Source organism: Ochotona curzoniae, unplaced genomic scaffold (assembly GCF_017591425.1).
Source record: "Ochotona curzoniae isolate NIBS_2020 unplaced genomic scaffold, NIBS_Ocur_1.0 contig_3332, whole genome shotgun sequence".
NCBI classification, from domain to species: Eukaryota; Metazoa; Chordata; class Mammalia; order Lagomorpha; family Ochotonidae; genus Ochotona; species Ochotona curzoniae.
The window spans coordinates 4138236-4159045 of NW_024465816.1; the positions used below are offsets into that span (position 1 = coordinate 4138236).

The window sequence follows — 20810 nt, forward strand, 5'->3', positions numbered from 1 at the left end:
CCACTGTGCCTGGGCCGTGGGGTTCTTGCTCCCTTGCTTCCTGATTTGATAAATTTGTTGTATTCAAAAACTTGAAATGTAGGACGCCATTAAGTGTCTGTTTATATTTTTGAAAGATTTGTATTACTTACAAAGAATTAATAAAAGCAGGTTTTTAAAACCTAAAAAAAAAAAAACAACCTAACACACAAATAAGGATTGGAGGTCCCTAATCTTGACAATTCTGAAGGAAAAACTTTATAAATGTTAGTGCACGCAGAGTAGAAAGAAGCCAGAGTGACAATATTCACAGCTAAACTAGTTACTACAACGTAAACTGGGACAAATGCCGGTAAGTGTTGAAACATAACATCTACTACCTTTCCATTTTAAGCATCTTTTTTTTCATGTGAGAAATGCAGAAAGAGAAGTCAGGTGGCATTCCCCAGGTAAATGGCAGGAACCAAATAACTTAAGCCATCCCCTTACCCCACAACCTACATTAAGAAAATGCTGGAGTTAGGAAATCGAGCTAGGAATCTGACGCAGGTACACCAAATATGGGATACTGACAACCTAACCAAAGTCTTAGCTGCTAGGCCAATGACCACTCTTCCTACTCTAACAAGCCTGTTTGTTTTATATTTAAATCCACAGTACAAAGCATCTCTCAGTGCATCCTAATGTTTCAGCGCTGTCCATTAAAACCCTCAAATACAACACTACTACTGTTGATTAAAACCCCCAGACACAACTACTACTGAAATTATTACCCCATCTAACATGCACCTGGAAAATACAATGCTAATGTCTTTTGCTAATATGTCTTGTTCAGCTCCTATTTCAAGTTTCTTGAGCATGATTTTATTTCACTTTGAAGGTACACAATTCACCTTTACGTGGTGCTCACCCACAGCCTTCCTTATCAGCCCTGCCAATGCCCAAATGCTGGCAGGGAAGATTTTAACTACATCCACACTTAGCCTGGAGTACAGCTATGACACGTATAAAGTAATGGTGCACATTGGTCTGGCTGTTTGTTAAGTCAATGTCAGCAATAATTCATTATCCAAGGTTGCCCCACTCGGGGGAAAAAGCTGAGATCATCATAGATCTCAAAGAATAAATCAAAGTCACACGTGTTTCTTTATATAGGTAAGCTACAACACAAGGCCTCATCGAGACATTCTTATTTACTTGGGAGTTCCAGACATAATTCATAGTTTTGTTTATTAGAATACACAATGTTGGGCTGTTGAACAAGGCATTCAACAGAACTTTCCCCTTTCTTACTGGCCTAAGATGACAGGCTTCATAGAGCACTATCACGATTTTGTTCAGCAAGTCCACATTCAGTTAAATAATATACAGTACATTTCAGTCTTCAAATATCAAAACTAATTGTAATAAAAGAATACTATTATTTGAACTATCCCTAGAGCCAGGAATTGAAGCCAGGTACTTCTATAGGATGCAGGCATTGTAAGTGTTATGCCAAATGCCCCTACAGGATTTCAATTCTTAGTATTTGAATGCTGACAGCTTTTATTAAGTCACATTTATTCATTCTTTCCCTATCAGCCAACATCTGGAAATATTTAATACAGCAACAACAACAACAACAGGTATTTCCTCTTTGATGCCAATAGGAGAGTCAAGCCAGCCAATGTCTGGTCCATGGAAACATCACTCTGCCACATATCTTAAACACAACAAAAAAATTTAAGTAACCTCCAGGCCTGCTTAACAAGCCTGTCCTACTCTCTCTAGACCTCAGTGTACATAAGAAATAGAGCTTCCCACACCCTGTAGGGATGTGTTTGTGCCAACATTACCATCTGCACTAGAAAAGTGAAGCAAAGAAGACTTTCCATTCTGTTACCTAAGGTAGTTGTGCAACAGCCTCCATGCTAAAGCCTTAATTAATGTGACAACCAAAATAGAGGATTTTTAAAACTCTTCTTGTGTTAAGAGTACAAAACACATTTAATCAATATAAAAATGACTTTATTAATGGTCACTCTATAATAATTCACTTTTGTTTTACTATAAGTTAAAATTATCACAATTTTTTCCTAATACTAAAGGGAAATCCAAGCCAAATTTGGGTCCACCTGTATTAAAAAATAAAGCTTAAAAAGATAAAGCTTATACTCTGAAATCCAGCATTATAGAAGGAAAATTATAAAGCTATAAGAAAATATAAAGACATTGCAGACACACGGATTCGAAAACTTAATATTGTCAAGACGCTAGTATATCCAAATTGATGCAAAGCCAAATGTAATAGCTATTTAAAAGCCCTTGTTGCTCTTCTGCATGAATTGACAAGCTGATTCTAACACTGATATGGAAGACACTGAATAGCCCAAATAATTTTAATATGCTAGAAATAAACTTATGATAAAGTCAAGAAATCTGCAGGAAACAAAATCAATACATAAAAGTCAGTAGCATGACAATACACCAACAGCAAGGTCTTATGGAGAAGAATTTACAGATTCAACGCAATCTGCCTCAAAACAATAACTACTTTCTATAATATACCAGAAAAAATCCTGAAATTCATATGTAAACAAAAAGACCCTGAATAGGAAAAGCCACCTTGACCAAGAAGAACAAAGATAGCAATTTCTCAGATTTCATGACATGCTACAGGGTGTCAAAATGAGAATTTCATGATACTGGCATGCAGATACATAGAACAGCAACCACAGAAATAAACAAGTACATCTACAATCAACTTATCTTTGAAATGGTTTAAACAAAAACACCCTGGACAAAGAAAATGTCTCCTTAATAAATGGTGCTGGGAAAATGTCATATTGACATAAAAACTGAACTAACTTTCCTCAACATCCCACTGTTGTCAATTCAAAATGAACAAATCAAATGGACAATTCAACCTCCCACAAAGTCAATCCAAAATGGACTAAAAACACGAGTTCAAGACATGAAACTGTACAATTACTAGATGAAAACATAGGAGAAATATTTTCAGTGTCAGTACATGTAACAGCTTTTTTTATAAGATCCTAAAAACACAGGCAAAAAAAAGCAAAAATAGAAAAACGGGATTAAATGAAACTAAAGAGCTTCTGTAAAGAAAGAGCAAAATTAACAAAATGGAAGAAGTATGCAGAGAAATGTGAACACCCACACAATAGATGCAAATTAGTGTAGGCATATATAGGCACACCCACCCAAACACACACACACACACACACACACACACACACACACACACACAGGTAACTTCTGCATTTGAGACAAAACAGAATTGGTCTTCATGTGTTTCGCTAAGCATAAGATCTAGAGTTCTGTTTTGCTACAAATGTTAATATTTCATTCTTTTGGCATGAAGGAATAACATTCCATGGCATGCGTTTGCCACACTTTTTTCATCTAACCAGGGATACCTTGACTGACTCCGTATCTTGGCTATTTTAAATATGCTGCAATGAACTTGGAGTTCATGTATTTGTATTATATGCTGATTTCATTACCTTTGGATATATATACTCCAAAGTGAAATATCTGGGTCAGATGGTAAACCTATTTTCATTTGTTTAAGGAACTGGCACACTGGTGTCCATATGGCTGGACTAATTAAGATTTCAGTAGTAAACTAAATAATTAAGTTCAACTGAATTTTTCCACACCTTCCAAGATCAATGAATGGGAAAAAGAATAGTTACCTTTAACAAAAGGTTCTCTACATGTAAAAGAAGTGAGTTATGTTCTGCTACAAACATCACTTTAAAACTAAAAATGGATTAAGACATCAAATAGTACATACTGAAACTCTAACGCCCTGAAATTTTTACTTGTCAGTCTCAGTACCTTCAGAGGCAATGATTCCTTTGATTTGAGAAATGTATGTGATCCTTAAAATTGCTGGTGGAAGTATAACATGTTACACTTTGGAAAACGCTCTGGCAGATCCTTAAAGACAGAGCTACCACATGACTGAACAATTCATCTTCTAGCTATGGTCCAGTGAAAATATGTGTCCCCATGAAACCTACAGAAATCAATGTCCTTAACAGTATGAGTCATAATAAGTACAAGGTGGGAGAAACACAAATGTACATCAACTAATGGATGCATAAATAAAATGTGAGATAACCACACACTGGGATATATTTGTCATCTACCTGAATGAAGCACTGATGCATGCTACATACAACATGAATGAATCTTGAAAATATTAAGGCCACACACAAAATGCCACATGCTATATGACACCATCAAATGAAATACTCAGAACAGGAAATTCATAGAGACAGAGTCTAGATTAGTCATTTCTTGGGATTGAGGTTGAGGGCAAATGAGCAATCCCTGATAATAAAAGCAGTTTTTGTTTTGTTTTGTTTTCCATTGAGATTATAACAATGCTCTAGAATTAATTGAGGTAATAGTAATACAATTCTGTGAGTATACCAAAAATCATTGAATTGTATGGCAAACTGCATATAATATGTGAATTATATCTCAAAAGACTTTAATAGTAAACTAATTCTAACAAATGGAAAATGTAGGGGCAGCACGATGGTTCACCTGGCTAATCCTCCCCCTCCAAGCACCAGTATCCCTTACGGGTGCTGGTTGATGTCCCAGCTGCGATACTTGTGATTCAGCTTTCTGCCTGTAGCCCGGTAAAGCAGTGGAAGATGGTCCAAAGCCTCATTTATGTGGGAAATTGGGGAGGAAATTGCAGGCTCTTGGCTTTGGACTGGCTCAGCTACAGCCACTGTGTTAATTTGAGAAGTGAATTGCTGGATGAAAGAGCTTACCATGTTCTTGGGGTGTAAGCCTGTCAGCAGGCCCCGAAGTTACCGAGGGTGAGGTGACAGTGTTCTTTAGTGGAAGAACCACCAGAGACAAGCTGGTAAGGAATGTCCACTTTATTATGCACAAGTTACAAGTTTTGAAGATTAAGGAAAGGGAGGGCAGGAGGGCATCTTCCAGCAGTGCCCCACCCTCCAAAGATGTGTAATTGGCTATAAGTCACATCTATTCTCCTTGATCTTCTAGTCATGTCAGAGGTCACACTCCATGTATAGGCTAGAGGCTGTGCTTCAGGTCATGGGCAGGTAAGCAGTGAGCTACGGCACCAGATAGCAGACAGGGGCCCAGGGGGTGACTGCCCACACTATGTCTCTTCTTCTCCCAGTAAATCTACCTTTCTAATAAAAAAAAAATCAATAAATCTTTTTTTCTTAAAAAAAAAAGAAAAGGAAAAGAAAAAACAATACAGGGATGGCAGTTGTAGAATAGCCCGTTAACATTAAGCTGCTGCTTGCTACATCAGCACCCCATATCAGAGTACCAATTTGAGACCTGGCTACTCCATTTCCAACCTAGCTCCCTGTAAATACACCTGAGGAGGCAGCAAACAATGATCCAAGTACTCCACGTGGGTGACCCAGATGGAGTTCTTGGCTCTAACTTTGGTTTTGCCCATTGCTGGCCATCATATGTATTGGGGAGTGAACCAGCAGATGCATATCCTTTTCTCTCTATGCCTCTCCCTCTCTATCCCTCTAACTTTCAAAGAAATAAATACATTTTTTAAAAGAAATACGTAATTTCTCTCATCAGTTTAGTAACACAACTACATTACACAGTTAGAGCAATGTCTTCATTTTCAAACGTTCTATGCTAGAGAAATTGGTTTGTCATTGTGTGTCCTCTACAATAACGCTTGTATCAGGCAGGTGAAATGAAAGACAGGAATATGATTTTGTACAATAGATCAAAGATCCTTCCAACTAAATATAACCATGATGGAGAAACAATTAAAATAATTTCAAAAGGCAATAAATATTAAAAAATAAACCCTAAGATCAAATATTTAAATCTCATGCAATGAAACCAGAGTGGACCCAGTTATTTTTTACTTATCTTGATCAAAGCTTTAAATTGCAGTAAGATTTCTGCCAAAAAATATGAAAATTCCTATTTGAACAACAAGAGATTTTACTGCTATTGAATATTTAAAAGAAGCATTGCTCTTTCAAAGTAACACGATTTTCCTTTTGAAAAATAAAACCTTTGAAGAAAGTCAATCTTCTCATTTTGATGAAACTTGAAGAATTGTATTTGTTTTGCCTTTTCCATTTTTGCATTCATTCTCCTTCACATGGGACTCGTAAATGTCAGAAAAATATCTCAATCAACTAGAATTTAATTGAGGCATGTTTAAGATTCAATATTATATTTCTAAAGATCCATCTGTCATTTTCCAACATTCTTGACATCCCAGGCAGGAAAATAAAGAAGCTAAGAAAGAAAAGGCATATCAATCCAATTTAATATACAATCTCAGACATCTATCACTGGCAAGCACTTCATATGTGTTGGGGATATTCTGAAACAAAGTAGTGGTCCTTAAGTGCATCTGACCAGATAAAAGGGGATTGGATGAGGTTGATATGTGCTGTACTGGTTAAGATATCTACGGGATGTCATACCACCTGGGTTTGAGTTCTGGCTTTGCTGGTAAACAACTTGGGAGGCAGTGGTGACGGTTATATTGATTCTGTTTCTGCTACACAGGTGGGAGAACTGCATCAAGTTCAGCTCCCAGCTTTGGCCAGGCCCAGCTTAGGTTGCTGTGGGACACCTTGGGATTCAATCAGTAGCTGAAGTCTCTCTCTCACATTGTTGTCTCTCTTAAATACTAAAAAGCATATAAAGATGAAAACATTAGAAAAGCAAAAGCATAAGCAACAAAACAGAAAATGTAGGCATATTCTCATTTTTTTAAACAAAGCAAAATCAAGACAATGAAAAGACAATGGAATGCAGAAACAATTGCTAATCACATATATGATAAGCTTTGTATTGAAAGCTTATCAAGAACTCCTACAAATAACAGTAAAACAATCCAGTTTGAAAGAGAGCAATGGTACCAAACAGATCTTTCTCTAAAGAATATATATAGACACCAGGAAGCACATGAAAAGATGCTCAGTAACACTACTCATCAGGTAAGTGTAAACTGAAGCCATAATGATGCTCATAATAAAAAAAAAATTAGAAAAAAGTATTTGAAAGGTAGTTGAGAAAATAGAATGCCCATACACTGATAATAGGAACGAACAACAGTGTCACTACTTTGAAAAATCAGTTAAATATGTAGCAACCAAATGACCTAGCAATCACAGACCTAACTGCACATCCAAGAAAAATTTTAAAAATACCTACACAAAAGCTGGAAAACAATGATGTTATTATTAATAAAAAAAACTAGAAATAATTCAGTATCAATTGACAAATCAGTAAATAAATATTAGTTGGTAATAAAAAGAAACTGAGCTGTGTCATTTCTAAAAAGCTATGTATTGCAGCCCACCGCCTCCACCCCCCCAACACTGTACTCGATTAATTGATTTTGTAGCTACAGCCTTTAAGGAGGTAATCACATTTACATGAAGTCTTAGGAGTGATACTTCAATTCCATATGACTTGTGCCCTTATTAGAACAGACATCAGAGGTCTATTACTTCCACTGCACATATATACAGAATAGGCTAGGAGAGGACAGAGCAAGACAATCATCTATGAAACAAAGAGCGACACCTCAGTAGGAAACAAGCATTCTGGCACCTTGATCTTCAACTTCTACCCTCTAGAACGTTGGAAAATTGTATATTTTTAGCCTCCTAATCTGTAGTATTTATTATAACAGGCCAAGTAATCTCATCCAGGAATGAAATGCTGACATATGATAAAAATAAATTGTATGAATCTAGAAGCATCAAGGCATGTGAAAGAAGGCAAGCATCCTCAATAAATGACAATAAATAAATAACGGCGAACAAATGAACCAAAATACTTGTGTCAGAGAAGGGAAATGAAAATGCGAGGATTAGAAAGGGACCCTGAAAAAGTGTTATCAATAGAAGGAAATGACAGAAGATACAAGTAGCAAAATTACAGTTTATAAACAGGACAGAGCTGCTGATAAATAGAATCTATTTTAAGAGGCAAATTAAATACAGGTCACCTTTTACTAATATGAGTCTTTCAAAATTAGCAGAGTTCATAGTCTTTACTGATGTGTAATGTGCTCATGCTACTAAACCACTGTGTCACAGACAGGGGCTGATCAAGCTCTAAGATCCTCATAGTAGTGTTTTCAAAGAGAGCTCAGCAGAGGCTCAAAAATGAATGAGCAAAAAACAGTACTTTCATGAGTTAGGTCACCTGGCTGCTGATTGTTGACTTTACTACACAGAAAAGAAGACAAAATAAAGCAGAGACTCTACTTGCTACGGAGAAACTCAGAAAATTATGCACGACAGCTTCTCCATGGAATACAGCTCTCATTTACACTTGTACAATTCCGATCAATTCCGATTAGGTGGATCCACGTCGCAATCCTCACAGAAGTCCAAAAGACAAAGGTCACAGCCCTGGGCAGGATTTGACATCAGCAGGCTACCATCAGCTCCAGATGGAGCATAGAACACAGGTCAAAGATGGTTTACAATGAGAGTAACTTAGCTTTAAGAGGGAAAATTAAACACACACACACACACACACAGCTAATACAAAGTGCTTTCTATTAAACTGTTTACCTATTTAGATCTTGTACAACTCTAAGAGACCTAGATTGACTGAATCAGCTATTTCGGCAGTTTCTGGAGCACAGAACCAGATGGAAGCCCCTGATTGATGAACCAAGAGGGCAAAGTGCAGCCTATGGCAGCTGAGACAGTGCTGAGGCAGAGCAAGCAGCCTGCTGGCATCCCAACCTGAACGACCAGGGCTCTGAGACACAGAGTGAACTGAAGGTGGAGCAAGAAGTTTGCAGAGAGGTAAGGCAGAAGCTGTGTGCCTCTCGGCTCCATCCCACCCTCACTTCCAGGCCCGGAGGGAGTAGGCACTCAAGTATTCACTGCCTACACTCCACCACCTGCCAAACACCAGCTTGGGGGAAAAAAAATCAACTTCTATTGGCCTTGAATAAATGAAGTTCATCTAACCTAAGAGTACATACTCTTTCTTTTTCTCTCAATTCCTTTATTTCTTTAAAGTTTTGATTACTATATCACCCTGTACACCTTTGTGAAAGAAAAGGAAACATCTGTACAGGTGGGGGAGGGTGAAGGCATCCTTGGCTGCTGAGTGGAGCTCATGGGGAGACACAGACAGCAGAAAATTGGATATGCAAATTTGTATAGACGAGATTGGACTCTGGCTAGGACTGCCTGGCTCCTCAGCTGATTGCTTTAAAACCTAAAATTGTTCTTTGTTATCATCTGGGCTATATTAAAAAAACAGCCATTTCCCCAATGCATTTTGTGATCCTAATACCGATTCTTTAATATGACAGGGACAATATGATCAAAAGAGTGAATGCTCACAAAGGGTTTCAGAAAATCTTCCAAACAAGATAAGAGAAAATCACCTTGGAGGATATAAGAGCTGAACCATCAAAAGATGCCCTTGCAGTTGCAAAATTAGTATGCTTGCACAAATTTGGGAAGATATTGTCACAGTAAACTAAAGAATATATTATGAAAGGGAATAATTAGGCCTGAAGAAAGCAATCTTAGAAACTGAAAACACCAAAGCAAAAATTCTTTTTGAAATTTTTTAATTATTATTTTTAAAGGTTTATTTGTTTCTATTAGAAATGCAGATATACTTAGAGAAAGAGGCAGAGAGAAAGATCTTCCATTTGTTGGTTCACTCCCTTTAACTGCTTTCCCAGACCACAAGCAGGAAGCTGGATGGAAAGTGGAGTGGCTGGAAAATGAACCGGTACCCATATGGGATCCCGGCACATGCAAGGCGAGGACTTTTGCCACTAGGCTACCATGCCAGCTGCCCAAAACAAAAATTCTACAGAACTGTTAGAAAACAAGTAAGGTAAGCACAATGTGGAAGGAAAACATTAGACAATACAAAAAAAAAAAAAAAGGAGTGATACAAGTCATCACTTTAGGGGCTATAAACCAGGTAATGTAAATTCCAGGAAGACAGAAAACCCAAACTCAAAGGCTCAAAGGCAGACATCAGTCATCGGTTTAGTCAGTGCTCAGCAACCTAACAATCTCCCTTTCTCTTTCTGACCCTAACTTACCAACATGAGCATGCATCACGTGGCTACACTCACACAGATTTTCACAACACCAAGGATAACAGGAAGAGTCTGATGCCTTCAGAGAGAAAAAAATCAGATAATTTACAAAATATATTTATCAGTCTGGCATCACTGTTTCATTGTTTCTCTTATATGTAGCATAAGAAGTCTGGGCATTAAAAAAAATATTTTCACTTCTAAAATTAACTTTAGGCCATTGAATGCAGACAAAAGATTATTTCAGAAATGCAAAGGCTCTTCAAGTTTACTTCCTATTAACTACCTCTCAGAAAACTACTAATACTCCACCAAAACATACGAGTAAACCAGAGAGATGAGACAGATGCACGTATCCCAGAAGGAAGTGAGACGTCACAGAACATCTGTCTCAGCAGTGAACCAGCAACTGTAGGCTAAAAAGTCCCAAGGAGAAGCACAAAGAGAAATAGGAAAAGACATCCCCCAAACAGAAGGCACAAGACATACTTGCCATCTAGTAAATATTTGTAATATGATCACATCCTCTCACTTCAGCATAAGACTTCATCCACCCAAATCACCCTATTATGCTTAGCAGTCAAGATTTTGAAACAATGAAAAACTGCATAAAAATAAGACTCAGTCACTTACTGTAAAGAATACATGAAGACGAACTACGTGCTGAATTCTCATCTATGAGGGCATTTCAGAAGTTCAAGAAAGACGCGCATTATTTGACGTGCAGCAGGTTTAACTGCTGCCTGCAACACAGCATCCCATTTGGGCAGGGGTTCATATCCTGGCTGTTCCACCTTCAATACAGCTCCCTATTAATATGCCACCCTCTTAGTGCAATTTGCATAGGAATCTGCAAAATAATCCCTGACATAGTTTTGGTGGGGAAAGAAGCATTTAGCTACTAACATAAATGAATACTTCTTAAGCTTGTGCTCCACTACACAGTGGCTGGGACTGTCTCTCTAAGTCTGGGGCAAAGGAAATTTGAATTTTCCATACGTTTCTCCAGGAATGCTCAATTGCCATAAAGATAAGCCAATGATAAGAGATTTTTCACTGAATGCACAATGAAAATACAGCAAATGGCCATGCTAATTTCAAAAATACATATAAACTGAAAATATTCATATACATAGTAAGATAACCAGCAGAGCAAAATGAATGTTGGTGTGCAGTTTCTAAGATAAGTTTCATTAAGACACCAAAGAAATAGTAGTTAGACCAAGCTCTCTTTACTCATCGTGTAATGCATCACTTTGTCTTATGGAAAGCTGATTTAATAATGTTCTTTCTGCATCTGTTCTGAAACTAAATAAAATAGTGTTGAAAAGAGCGATGTGGCATGCAGATAATGTCAATAAATTACTCTTACTCTCAGCACAGGACTCAACACTTTGCTCACACTGTTTTTTTTATCTATTTCCTGTCTTAGAAGAATGAATGTTCTACTTTGATTCAGCAGTCACCCTCCTGCATGTATTCTTTGCTCATTATTGACTACCCTCTGGGGGTTTCTTATCTATCAGTTATTACCACCATATCCACAGACTTTTCTCCATGGGCTACTGTTTCTCTCATATTACATCAGTTCCGATCTCTCCTAACATAGGCTAAAAAGCAAAACAAACTCTACGCTGCTCCCCCTCGTGCTAGCACTCAAGGCTTTTCTCCCCATCTGCACATTTTTAGAAACATCAGTCTATTCTCATCGCTTCCACTTCCACACACTTTATTCACTTCTCAACCTACTAATAGGTGACATCCACCCCCACATTTTACTAAAATCGCTCATTCAAAACTGGGTCACCAATTGTTCCCTAATTTCCAATCCCAAAAGCTTCTTTGCATTTCTGCTTATCCTCTCATCTGTGAGGCAGATTTGAACACTTTCCTCTTTACAACCTTCCTTTTTCTTTCACACATAGTATATATCTTTGTTGTGTTTCCACTGCCCTATAATATCCTGTCTCTAGCTGGCTTCTCTCTTCAGGTACATAACAACATGGATACCAAGTTCCCTTGCCGGCCTTCTTTCTTTCTCTACCTCTTTCTTTCTCTGAAGTTGCTCATCTATTATCTTGGCTTCCACTCACATTCATTGGCTACAAATCTTATATTTATAATTTTACCTGATACTTCTTTCTAGCTCTCATATATGCCTTTGGAAAATTTATGCTTAGGGTCCAGCATGGTAGCCTGGTGGCTAAAATCTTCACCTTGTGCATGCCCATATGGACGCTGATTCTAATACTGACAACCCATTTCCCATCTAGCTCCCTGATTGTGGCCTGGGAGGACAGCTGAGGATGGCCCAAAGACTTGGGATTCTGCACCCGCGTGGGAGACCTGGATCTGGACTCCTGGCTTTGGAGAAACTCAGCTCCTAGCCATTTTGGCTGCTTTGGGAATGAATCAACGGACAGAGGATCTTCCTCCCTGTTTCTCCTTCTCTCTATATGTCTTTCAATTAAAATAAATCTTAAAAAAATCATACTTAAATGTCCCTAAGAAACATCCAAGTCTGCATGTATCAAATAGCCGATTCTTTCTGCTTACCACTAACATTACGAAACACTCCTCAATGTTCCCTGCTTGGTAACTGGTCCTTAGCAGGGATCCCAACCAGCCAATTTGATGGCCTCTCTCTGACAGACACTATCTCACCTTTAGAAATATCACCTCAGAAAACCGTTTAACCACACGATTCCGCATAAATCACTTCAGTTCAGCAACTTTTTCAGAACCCCTCTCTGTTCAAGCTGAGCTGTTTCCCCTCCTCCTGTCCATTCTGCACAAATTTTTATTAAGTGCTTATCTCTTCACATTGCAAGTATTGAGTTATCTCTTTTAATCCCACAAGGTCAAGAATCATATATTAATCTGTGTATTCTGAACACAGAAAAGCATTTGACCTACAGAAGTCTTCAGACATTCTCTGAATGAGTACCACACTTTAAAAAAGGAGTAAGGGAAGGGGGTTCAGAGTGTCTCAAGGTTTGATGATTCTATACCAGAATCCACTCAGCAAAGAACCACGCATGGGATCACACATAGTTTCATTAAAGACTTTTGGTGTGTAGTCCCACACATCGTCAGCAGAGTTGAGCATTTACAAAACTTAAATTAAACTTAAATACTTATATTTTCCTATCCACCTGTTTTTACACAATCAAAAACATTTCAGGACCTTATTTCTTTTCACCAATGATGACAAGGTCAGTAACTGTTGCTCTGTTGCTGATAGCCTTTCTTCAATGGACACTAATGTTGCAAAGCCTTGATTCCTCATAAACTACACGTTGTAGTAGTGTGGAAGCTAACATATGCAATACAGGCAAACTAGATTAACTGCAGCTCACGATAAATATAGTGAAGCAAATAAACAGGATAAAGTGTCAGAAAGAACACTGTAAAGATGATGATAAACGTCTCTAAGACATTGATGTTGGATCCTAAACTAGGAGTCAGAGTAGCCCTGGATGGTGTCAAAGGAACTGTCTTGTAAAAGGGATGGTGAGTACAAAGGGCTTGAAGTCGGAAAAAGCTTGGCATGATGAAAAAAACACAAGAGAGGGCATTGTGGGCTATGTGTAGGAAGAAGAAAGGGTGAAGTATAGACAGATTAAAAGGAGGAAATAGGAGGAAACACTGCTTTGGAGGCCTTTGATATGTTGATTAAATTATGAAAGTATACTGGGGGTCTCCATTTGGTCCTCCCAACAACTGAATGCTCTTGGTTTTGTGTTGTTCCATCACAGAGAGGTGGAAATTGAGGTTCATAGACTTACAGAATCAGTAGCTAATAAACAGAAACCCTAACTTGATGTTCAGACTACTGGGATTGACCATTAGACTAGATAGTCTGGCTACCTGGTTCTCTTGACTTCTACAATTGCAGATCCTCAACTTTAAAAATTATGATGATGACAAAAGCAGCAAAGGCATTATACAATTCTGGAAAAAAATGGAGAAGTATAAAACCATGATGATCTCATGCTTGCAATGGCCTCCCCACCCTTGCTTATCCACACCACTATTTATAACAATTGCTTTGAAAATACATACTTGTTGGGGAGCCAGCACTACAGTGCAGCTGCCCACAACAACAGCACTCACCAGCTCCATTTCTGATCCAGCTCCCTGGCAATGTGCCTGAACAATCAGAAGAGTATGGCTCATGTGCCTGGGCCCCTGAACAGCCTGTGGCAGACCTACATGAAACCCTTGGTTTCTGGTTCAAGATCTATTTTTGTCTTTCCCTCTTTTTTCACTCTGCCTTTTAAATAAATAAATAAATAAATAAATAACTTAAGGAAAACCCCAAACTATGTCATTTATCTGCTGAAAAACCTGAAGATTTCCAATGGTCTACCCAAAACAAAGCATTGACAAAGACATTCCACACTTGGCAATGCAGAATGAGATACCTCCAATTATTCTTTCCCTTCTATCAATACTTTTCCATAAAGCATTGTGGTGATTCTCAAAGCCAACATTAGGAACAGGCTTAACAAATGCATCCCTGTGTCCCCAGGGCTTTTTGCTCTGTTAGGATGTGAAGGGACAGAGAAGGGCTAGCAGCTGTCAGGGGGTCGCCAAATGGATGGAAACTAACATGCCCCACAGTTACCTAATGCAGTAAAAAGTCTAATCTAGTCATCTCATACAACACAGAATTTACAAAACTATTACATGCTTTGGTACCAAAAAGGCAAAAGTCATAGAGAACAAACTCCATGCTAATTAGAATTCTTACACCAGAAATACTTAGCATAGATTTGCATTTAGCTACTTGTCTAACATCATCATATCTTTTCAAATTGTACCTTACTTACTTAAATTGCTTTGATCATGCAAGGAAAGAGTCATGTGTTAGACCAAGAGGAAAACCGAGTGGCTGGGGCCAAATCAGGCTTCTACAGCTGACCCTTGGATGGGCACAACCTTCCAAGAGCACACCCCCAGTGCACTAAGCAGCTCCGAACAGACTCACCTCCCAGGCACCATAAGTGCATTAACTCTCTGCCCTTGGAGTATCATTAACTTACAACATTGAATTTTAAAGTCCAGCAAGAGTTTGGAAACCATAATCAAACCAGAACATTATGTGAAACTCCAATCTCAAAGTTATTTAAAAAGCAGAATTCAACTTTTTCTTATTGGGTTGAATTTATCTGCTAATCTACAAAATGAAAATCTCATCCATTAAAAAAAATTTTTGACACTCCAAGTGCTCTCATAAAAAATGTGATAGTTCCTTCCAGCTGAATTAGCATATATATATATATGTTGCACTTTGGGCAACATTAAGTGTTATTTATTTCAGGTACACTTATCACACACACAAAATGAACCCTGACATGCTATGCACTGAATAGGTTTGTTTTATATAAGGGATGATTTCCTGGTGATAGAACAGTGTATATCTACTAAAAGGCAGTAAAGAAAGTAGTCTCCTTTTATTCCTTAAAATTGAGGAACCTCAAAGCACATTGTTTCTCCACATATTCCTAGGTTTTCCTAACACAGACCTCATGTCCATCAAAAAAGAAGCAACGATCCTACAGTACTTTGAGTACTCAAACAATATCCTGGCCTTCATCTTAGGCCTCTTGTCAGCATAAGTAGGGCTTTGGAGTCAGAAAGCACTAGACTCAAAAACACAGAAATGTAAGAATTTAAAAACTGCCTTAGTTCCTTTATTTTTCACTGTCAGGCATTGTGCAAGTTAAGCCATCGCCTATAACCCTGTATCCCATATTGGAGTGCTGGTCCAAGACCAGGCTGCTCTGAGTTTGATCCAATTCCCTGATAATGCACCTGCAAAAGCAAGGTATAATGGTCCATTTGTTCGATCCCCGGACACCTGCATGATACAATATGATGAAAGTTCTTGGGACATGGTTTCACTCGGGGCCCACAGCTGGCTTTAGTGGCCATGCAGTAAACGATCCTGCAGAAGACCTTTCTCTGTGTTTGTTACTCTTTCAAAAAAATAAATAAATAAACCTTTTCCAAAAAGTCAGGTTTTTAAGAAATAGCATTAATTTATGATAGAAAAACTCTGGGAAAATCTACTGTGCGCTGCTATTTTTTTTTTTTTTTTTTTTTACTGCATGTCGCATTTTAACTACTTAGGCAGCAAGGGAGTAAAAACAATAGGAATTACTGCCATTGAAGTGACAGCTTTCTGGCCATCAGAGACTTAGAAGCTGACCTGGTTCCAGTTCTGACAACCAAACGAAGGCTCAATGTAACGTCTATCCACCATGGGAGGCATCGAAACCTAAGGCAATTTTAAAGAGTAGAAATACCTGTCCATAAAGACAAGTAGATCATCAACAGCTACCTGAGTAGATGACGATTCACAAAGACATATAATGGCCAGTAAAGTAAAATGTTCCCTTCTAATAACAATGAGCTGTAATACGAATTACATGGTCATGCTGCATACCAACTAGAACACGGCAAAAAATATCAATGTCAAGAATCATTAGTGTGAAAATCTTGTTACAAGTTTTCCAGAAAATTAGGTGGTTTTACTGTTGATTCCATAACTACATTTCAGCAATCTATCTTAACAAAATAATAGAAATGCAGACAACAAAAATGAAAATTGTAGCATTATTTTAAAAAGTGTTAAGCAGAAACTACTTTCCATAAGCTGAAGAATGGTTAAATGAATGCCGATATTATCAAGATACCCCTTCTTCCCACTCCCTCCAAAAAGCTGCCTAGAACCAACTCTGTGACCCTGCAGGGTACAGCTTCTCAAACTATTGCATTTTCGGTTTTAATAGCACTTACCAAATTCATATCTAGTGTCATTTCAACTGTTACAAGATTTACAAAAGAAAATATAGTGGAAAAAGACACACCACATTAACATAACTACTTGTCCTTCATGTTTTGTATACCTCAAATGGAGCCATCTTTGCTTATATTCATTATTTTTTTTTACAGTGGGCACATATTAGTTCTCTATATGAATTTGACAACAGAGTGCCAGAGAAGCAGTGAATTAACTGTCTGCTGACACACTCCCTATAGGCTTGCGGTGGCTAGGTCAGGGCCAGGCCAATGTTGGGGGCCAGGAATATAATCTGGATTTCCCATCGGGACAGCAGGAACCCAGAACCTGCTATCCCCCAGGCTGTGGTTAGCAGGAAAGTAGAATCAGGAGCCAGAACTGGGAACCCAGCCCAGCACTCCAACACAGCACAGAGAAATTTCAAATGATACCTCAACCAAAAGGCTAGCCACCTACTCTAATATTATTTCCATAATAAAATGTTAAATATATGAATAAAAAAGAAAATATACATTATGATAATTACATAATAAAATCAGAAAACATTCCACAACACTAATATTAGTTGAGTGCTAAATACATTAATATTAGCTCATCATTTGTGTATATTCAAAGTTTTATATTTATTATCTTCATGTTTCTGTCATATTTGTCTATTTCATATTTTGTGCAATTGGCATGTTATTTCTGTAATCAAATAGTACATAAATCCTGGAGGAAATCACAGAAGAAAATGCAAGGAGGGACATAAATAAAGGGCAGAGAACCTCAGGGCTGCCCTGTCCAGCACTGCAGAGCAGGAACAAGAACTGGGCCAAACAGCAGAGTAGCTCTGCAACCAAACATGGGGTGTTGACGACACATGAACAAATGAAAACGGTGATATGGCTTGAGAGACCCCAAAGTACAATCTAGCCCCCATCAACATTGGTAAATTAAGTAGTACTGCAATCCACTTGTGCAGCCTACAAAGAGACCTCACAAACTACAAAATATACACTATCTGGTCCTTGGCAGAAAGTCTTTTGAACCTGGTCTACAGAAAGCACAAGGTGGTGGGTGGTGCCAACAAGGGCCACTGTTTGAGGATGACAGCTGCAGACGGATTCAAATAGAGAAAAGGAGGGACAGAAAGGGGTTCCATCTCCAAATACGGAAGGCACTCTTGCATCAAGAAGTTACGACCATTCTATACACTGCCTATGCAAATAAACGGACAGCAGGAAAAGGTGTCAGATCCATTACCTGAAGGATCAGAATTGTAGAGACTGGCAGTGGCTGCTATGGGTCCTGGTGAGTGGATGGCACTCGCTGACGACCTCTGACTTGCAATCAGGATCCTGCTCTTGGCAGATGGCAGACGGGACATGGCGCCCAATCCCAGCTGGGGCTTAAGGAGCATGGCAGACCGATAGAAAGTTGGAGGGACTTCATAATGAGAATAGGGAGGAGAACAAAATTCTTTTTTTCCAGGATGCTCTGTAACCTGTAAGATAAATGATCAGACATTCAGAGAAGAGCACGACCAGCATGAATACTAAACAGAGTCAGGAGATTCAGGCTCGAGCAGTGGGCAGTGTCATGGAGTGGCTTCATGTCCAGCCAGCACCTCCTCAAGCCCAGCACTCCCCTCGCTGCCTTGACAACACAACTGCATGAGCTTTCACATCTCTTCCAGTGCAGACACCCCATGAATCTCTATTGCAATGACAGAAAAGGGATCTCATTCCTTAAGGTTTCACTTTACTGTTACAAAACCATTGGAATTTGAATGAGTAACCAAGCTATAAATGCATAGTATCAATGAAGCAAAGAAAGATTTTAGCAAATGTCCATAAAATTACAAAAATTTAATTATACCCATGGAGAAAAGGCATGATCTTTGATGGCAACCTAGTCTTATAAGTATATGAACCATAGCAATTTATATTGGCCTTTCCCAGGAAATGTAATATGCATTGTTAATAAAGGAGTCACAGTTACTTAGAACACAGACTCTAATGGAATATGTGTTTTCAGCCCTCCAATTTGTGCATATGTAATGCAAATCCAGAGACTCAATATCTTCCTCTGATGACTTTCCTTTGGAAGGCCGCACTCCTGGAAATATTGGAGCAAACTTCACCAGAGTGGAAGTTCCAAGCAGAGCCATGGTGACCGCTGAATTCACAGCTCAGAATGTACTACACACATAGCTGCAGCCACTACATCTTCATTGAGAAAGAAATCCTGTATCCATGCCTTCCTCAAAGGAACGTTACATTACTGCAATTTTATCCTACAGTCAACCATATGGGCTATAATACTACTTGGGGATTGCTTCTACAAATGCCATTCTGTGCTCACAATATCTGTTCATATGATCACCATATCTTCATATTAAACACACACACAAACTAAATGATCTATTTCCTTTAAGTTACAGTTAAAAAGCACAGTGCTAGGGGCAATATATGAAAAGATACTTCTGTTAATTAACTCTGCTCTAATTCACAATACACTTTACATGTCAAGCTCCATCTACTCAGCCATCACAAGTGTTTAACAAAATTCAAGTGTGGCTAGACAAGCTTTGATCTATGTTGAAGAAATAAACTCCCTAATTTCATATTCTTTTAGTGCTGAAATGGATACAAAATTCTTCTTAAAGCTGGCATTATTGAAACAAAAGATTAGGCCTTTAAAATTTAATTATAATCACCTTGTAAAATATTCATGATTGGTACAGCAGAACTACGGCATTCAGGCTGCTGGAAATGACATCCTTGTGAAATAACATTTTACATATGCATACTGATAAAAGTTTTACCATTCACAACCTCCCTTCACACTATCAATCCCTGGCTTTCTTCTTTTTTCAAATATTTATTTGAGAATTACAGACAGAGAAACAAAGACAGTGGTACAGAGTATATAACAGAGAGGAAGCACTCCAAAGTGCTGGTTGGCTCCCGCAGATTCCTACAGCTCATCTGGGCTGGGCTGGGTCCAAAGCAGAGAAACAGCAATTCACCCCAGATCTTCCACATGAACAGCAGAAACCAAGCACTTGAGCCATCACCTGCCTCCCAGGGACTAGAACAGCAGGAAACTACACTTGGGAATGGAATCCAGGTACTCCAACATGAGACCAAAGTGTATTATCTATTAAGTTAAACTCCTGGACCCGATTTTTCCCTCCTCTCTGTTTGTCTATTATTTATTTGTTTGCTTATTTTAGTTTCTACATTTCAGGTGCTCAATGATTTGAGCAAGGGCAATCATGAATAACAGTATCATTCCAAGTATTCATCTGTCTGGCTGTTAGGATTACAATATGCCACTCTCATCAATGACTCATTTCTTTGGGACTGCATGCTTTTTCAGGGTTCAGCCTCCCACCCACCCACCCACAGACACATGGTGCCATTGATGATTTCAGGAACTACAAAGCCTGTCATTTTCCTGGATCATACTTTTCTGAAAAGATGCTAATTCTTTTAAAAAGGTAAAAAAAAAAAAAAAAAAAAAAGGATGCCTCGGGTATCTAGTTCATGCATTTTTAACTTAAAAGGGGAAGCCACAAAAAGCTTCACACTCTTTCATGTGCTTCACAGAACCTAACGAGTAACACAGAACAGTCACCAACACGGGGCCATCAACACCAAACACTGCTGTCCCCTGTCCAATGGAGTACAATGCAAAAAACGCATCCACAGAACTCGTAAAATCCAGGTGCAGATTCTCTTAACAACAGCCTGGGCCTCTTGGATGCCCTGATTACAGTAGGCAGAATGGCCACCTGCTGTACAGTAGGAACAGCAGGGCAGTGATACTGTCACCACAACAATGGAGTCTTTCCAGCCTTCTCAGAACCATGGGAGGCCACATACAGTACTCACTGATGGTCCCTCTTCTCACTTGCCTGATCCAGTTGTTCCCTGG

General features: G+C 38.6%; 1 protein-coding gene across 3 annotated transcripts in view; it reads right to left on the bottom strand.

The window, feature by feature from the left end:
* Positions 1-20810, bottom strand: part of MTUS2 (microtubule associated scaffold protein 2) — a 319619-nt gene that overhangs the window by 292693 nt on the left and 6116 nt on the right. For all 3 annotated transcript variants that reach the window (XM_040979842.1, XM_040979840.1, XM_040979841.1), the window contains exon 2: positions 18132-18372. In XM_040979842.1, coding sequence (XP_040835776.1) covers positions 18132-18372 — 241 coding nt within the window. The remainder of the gene's footprint in view (positions 1-18131; positions 18373-20810) is intronic.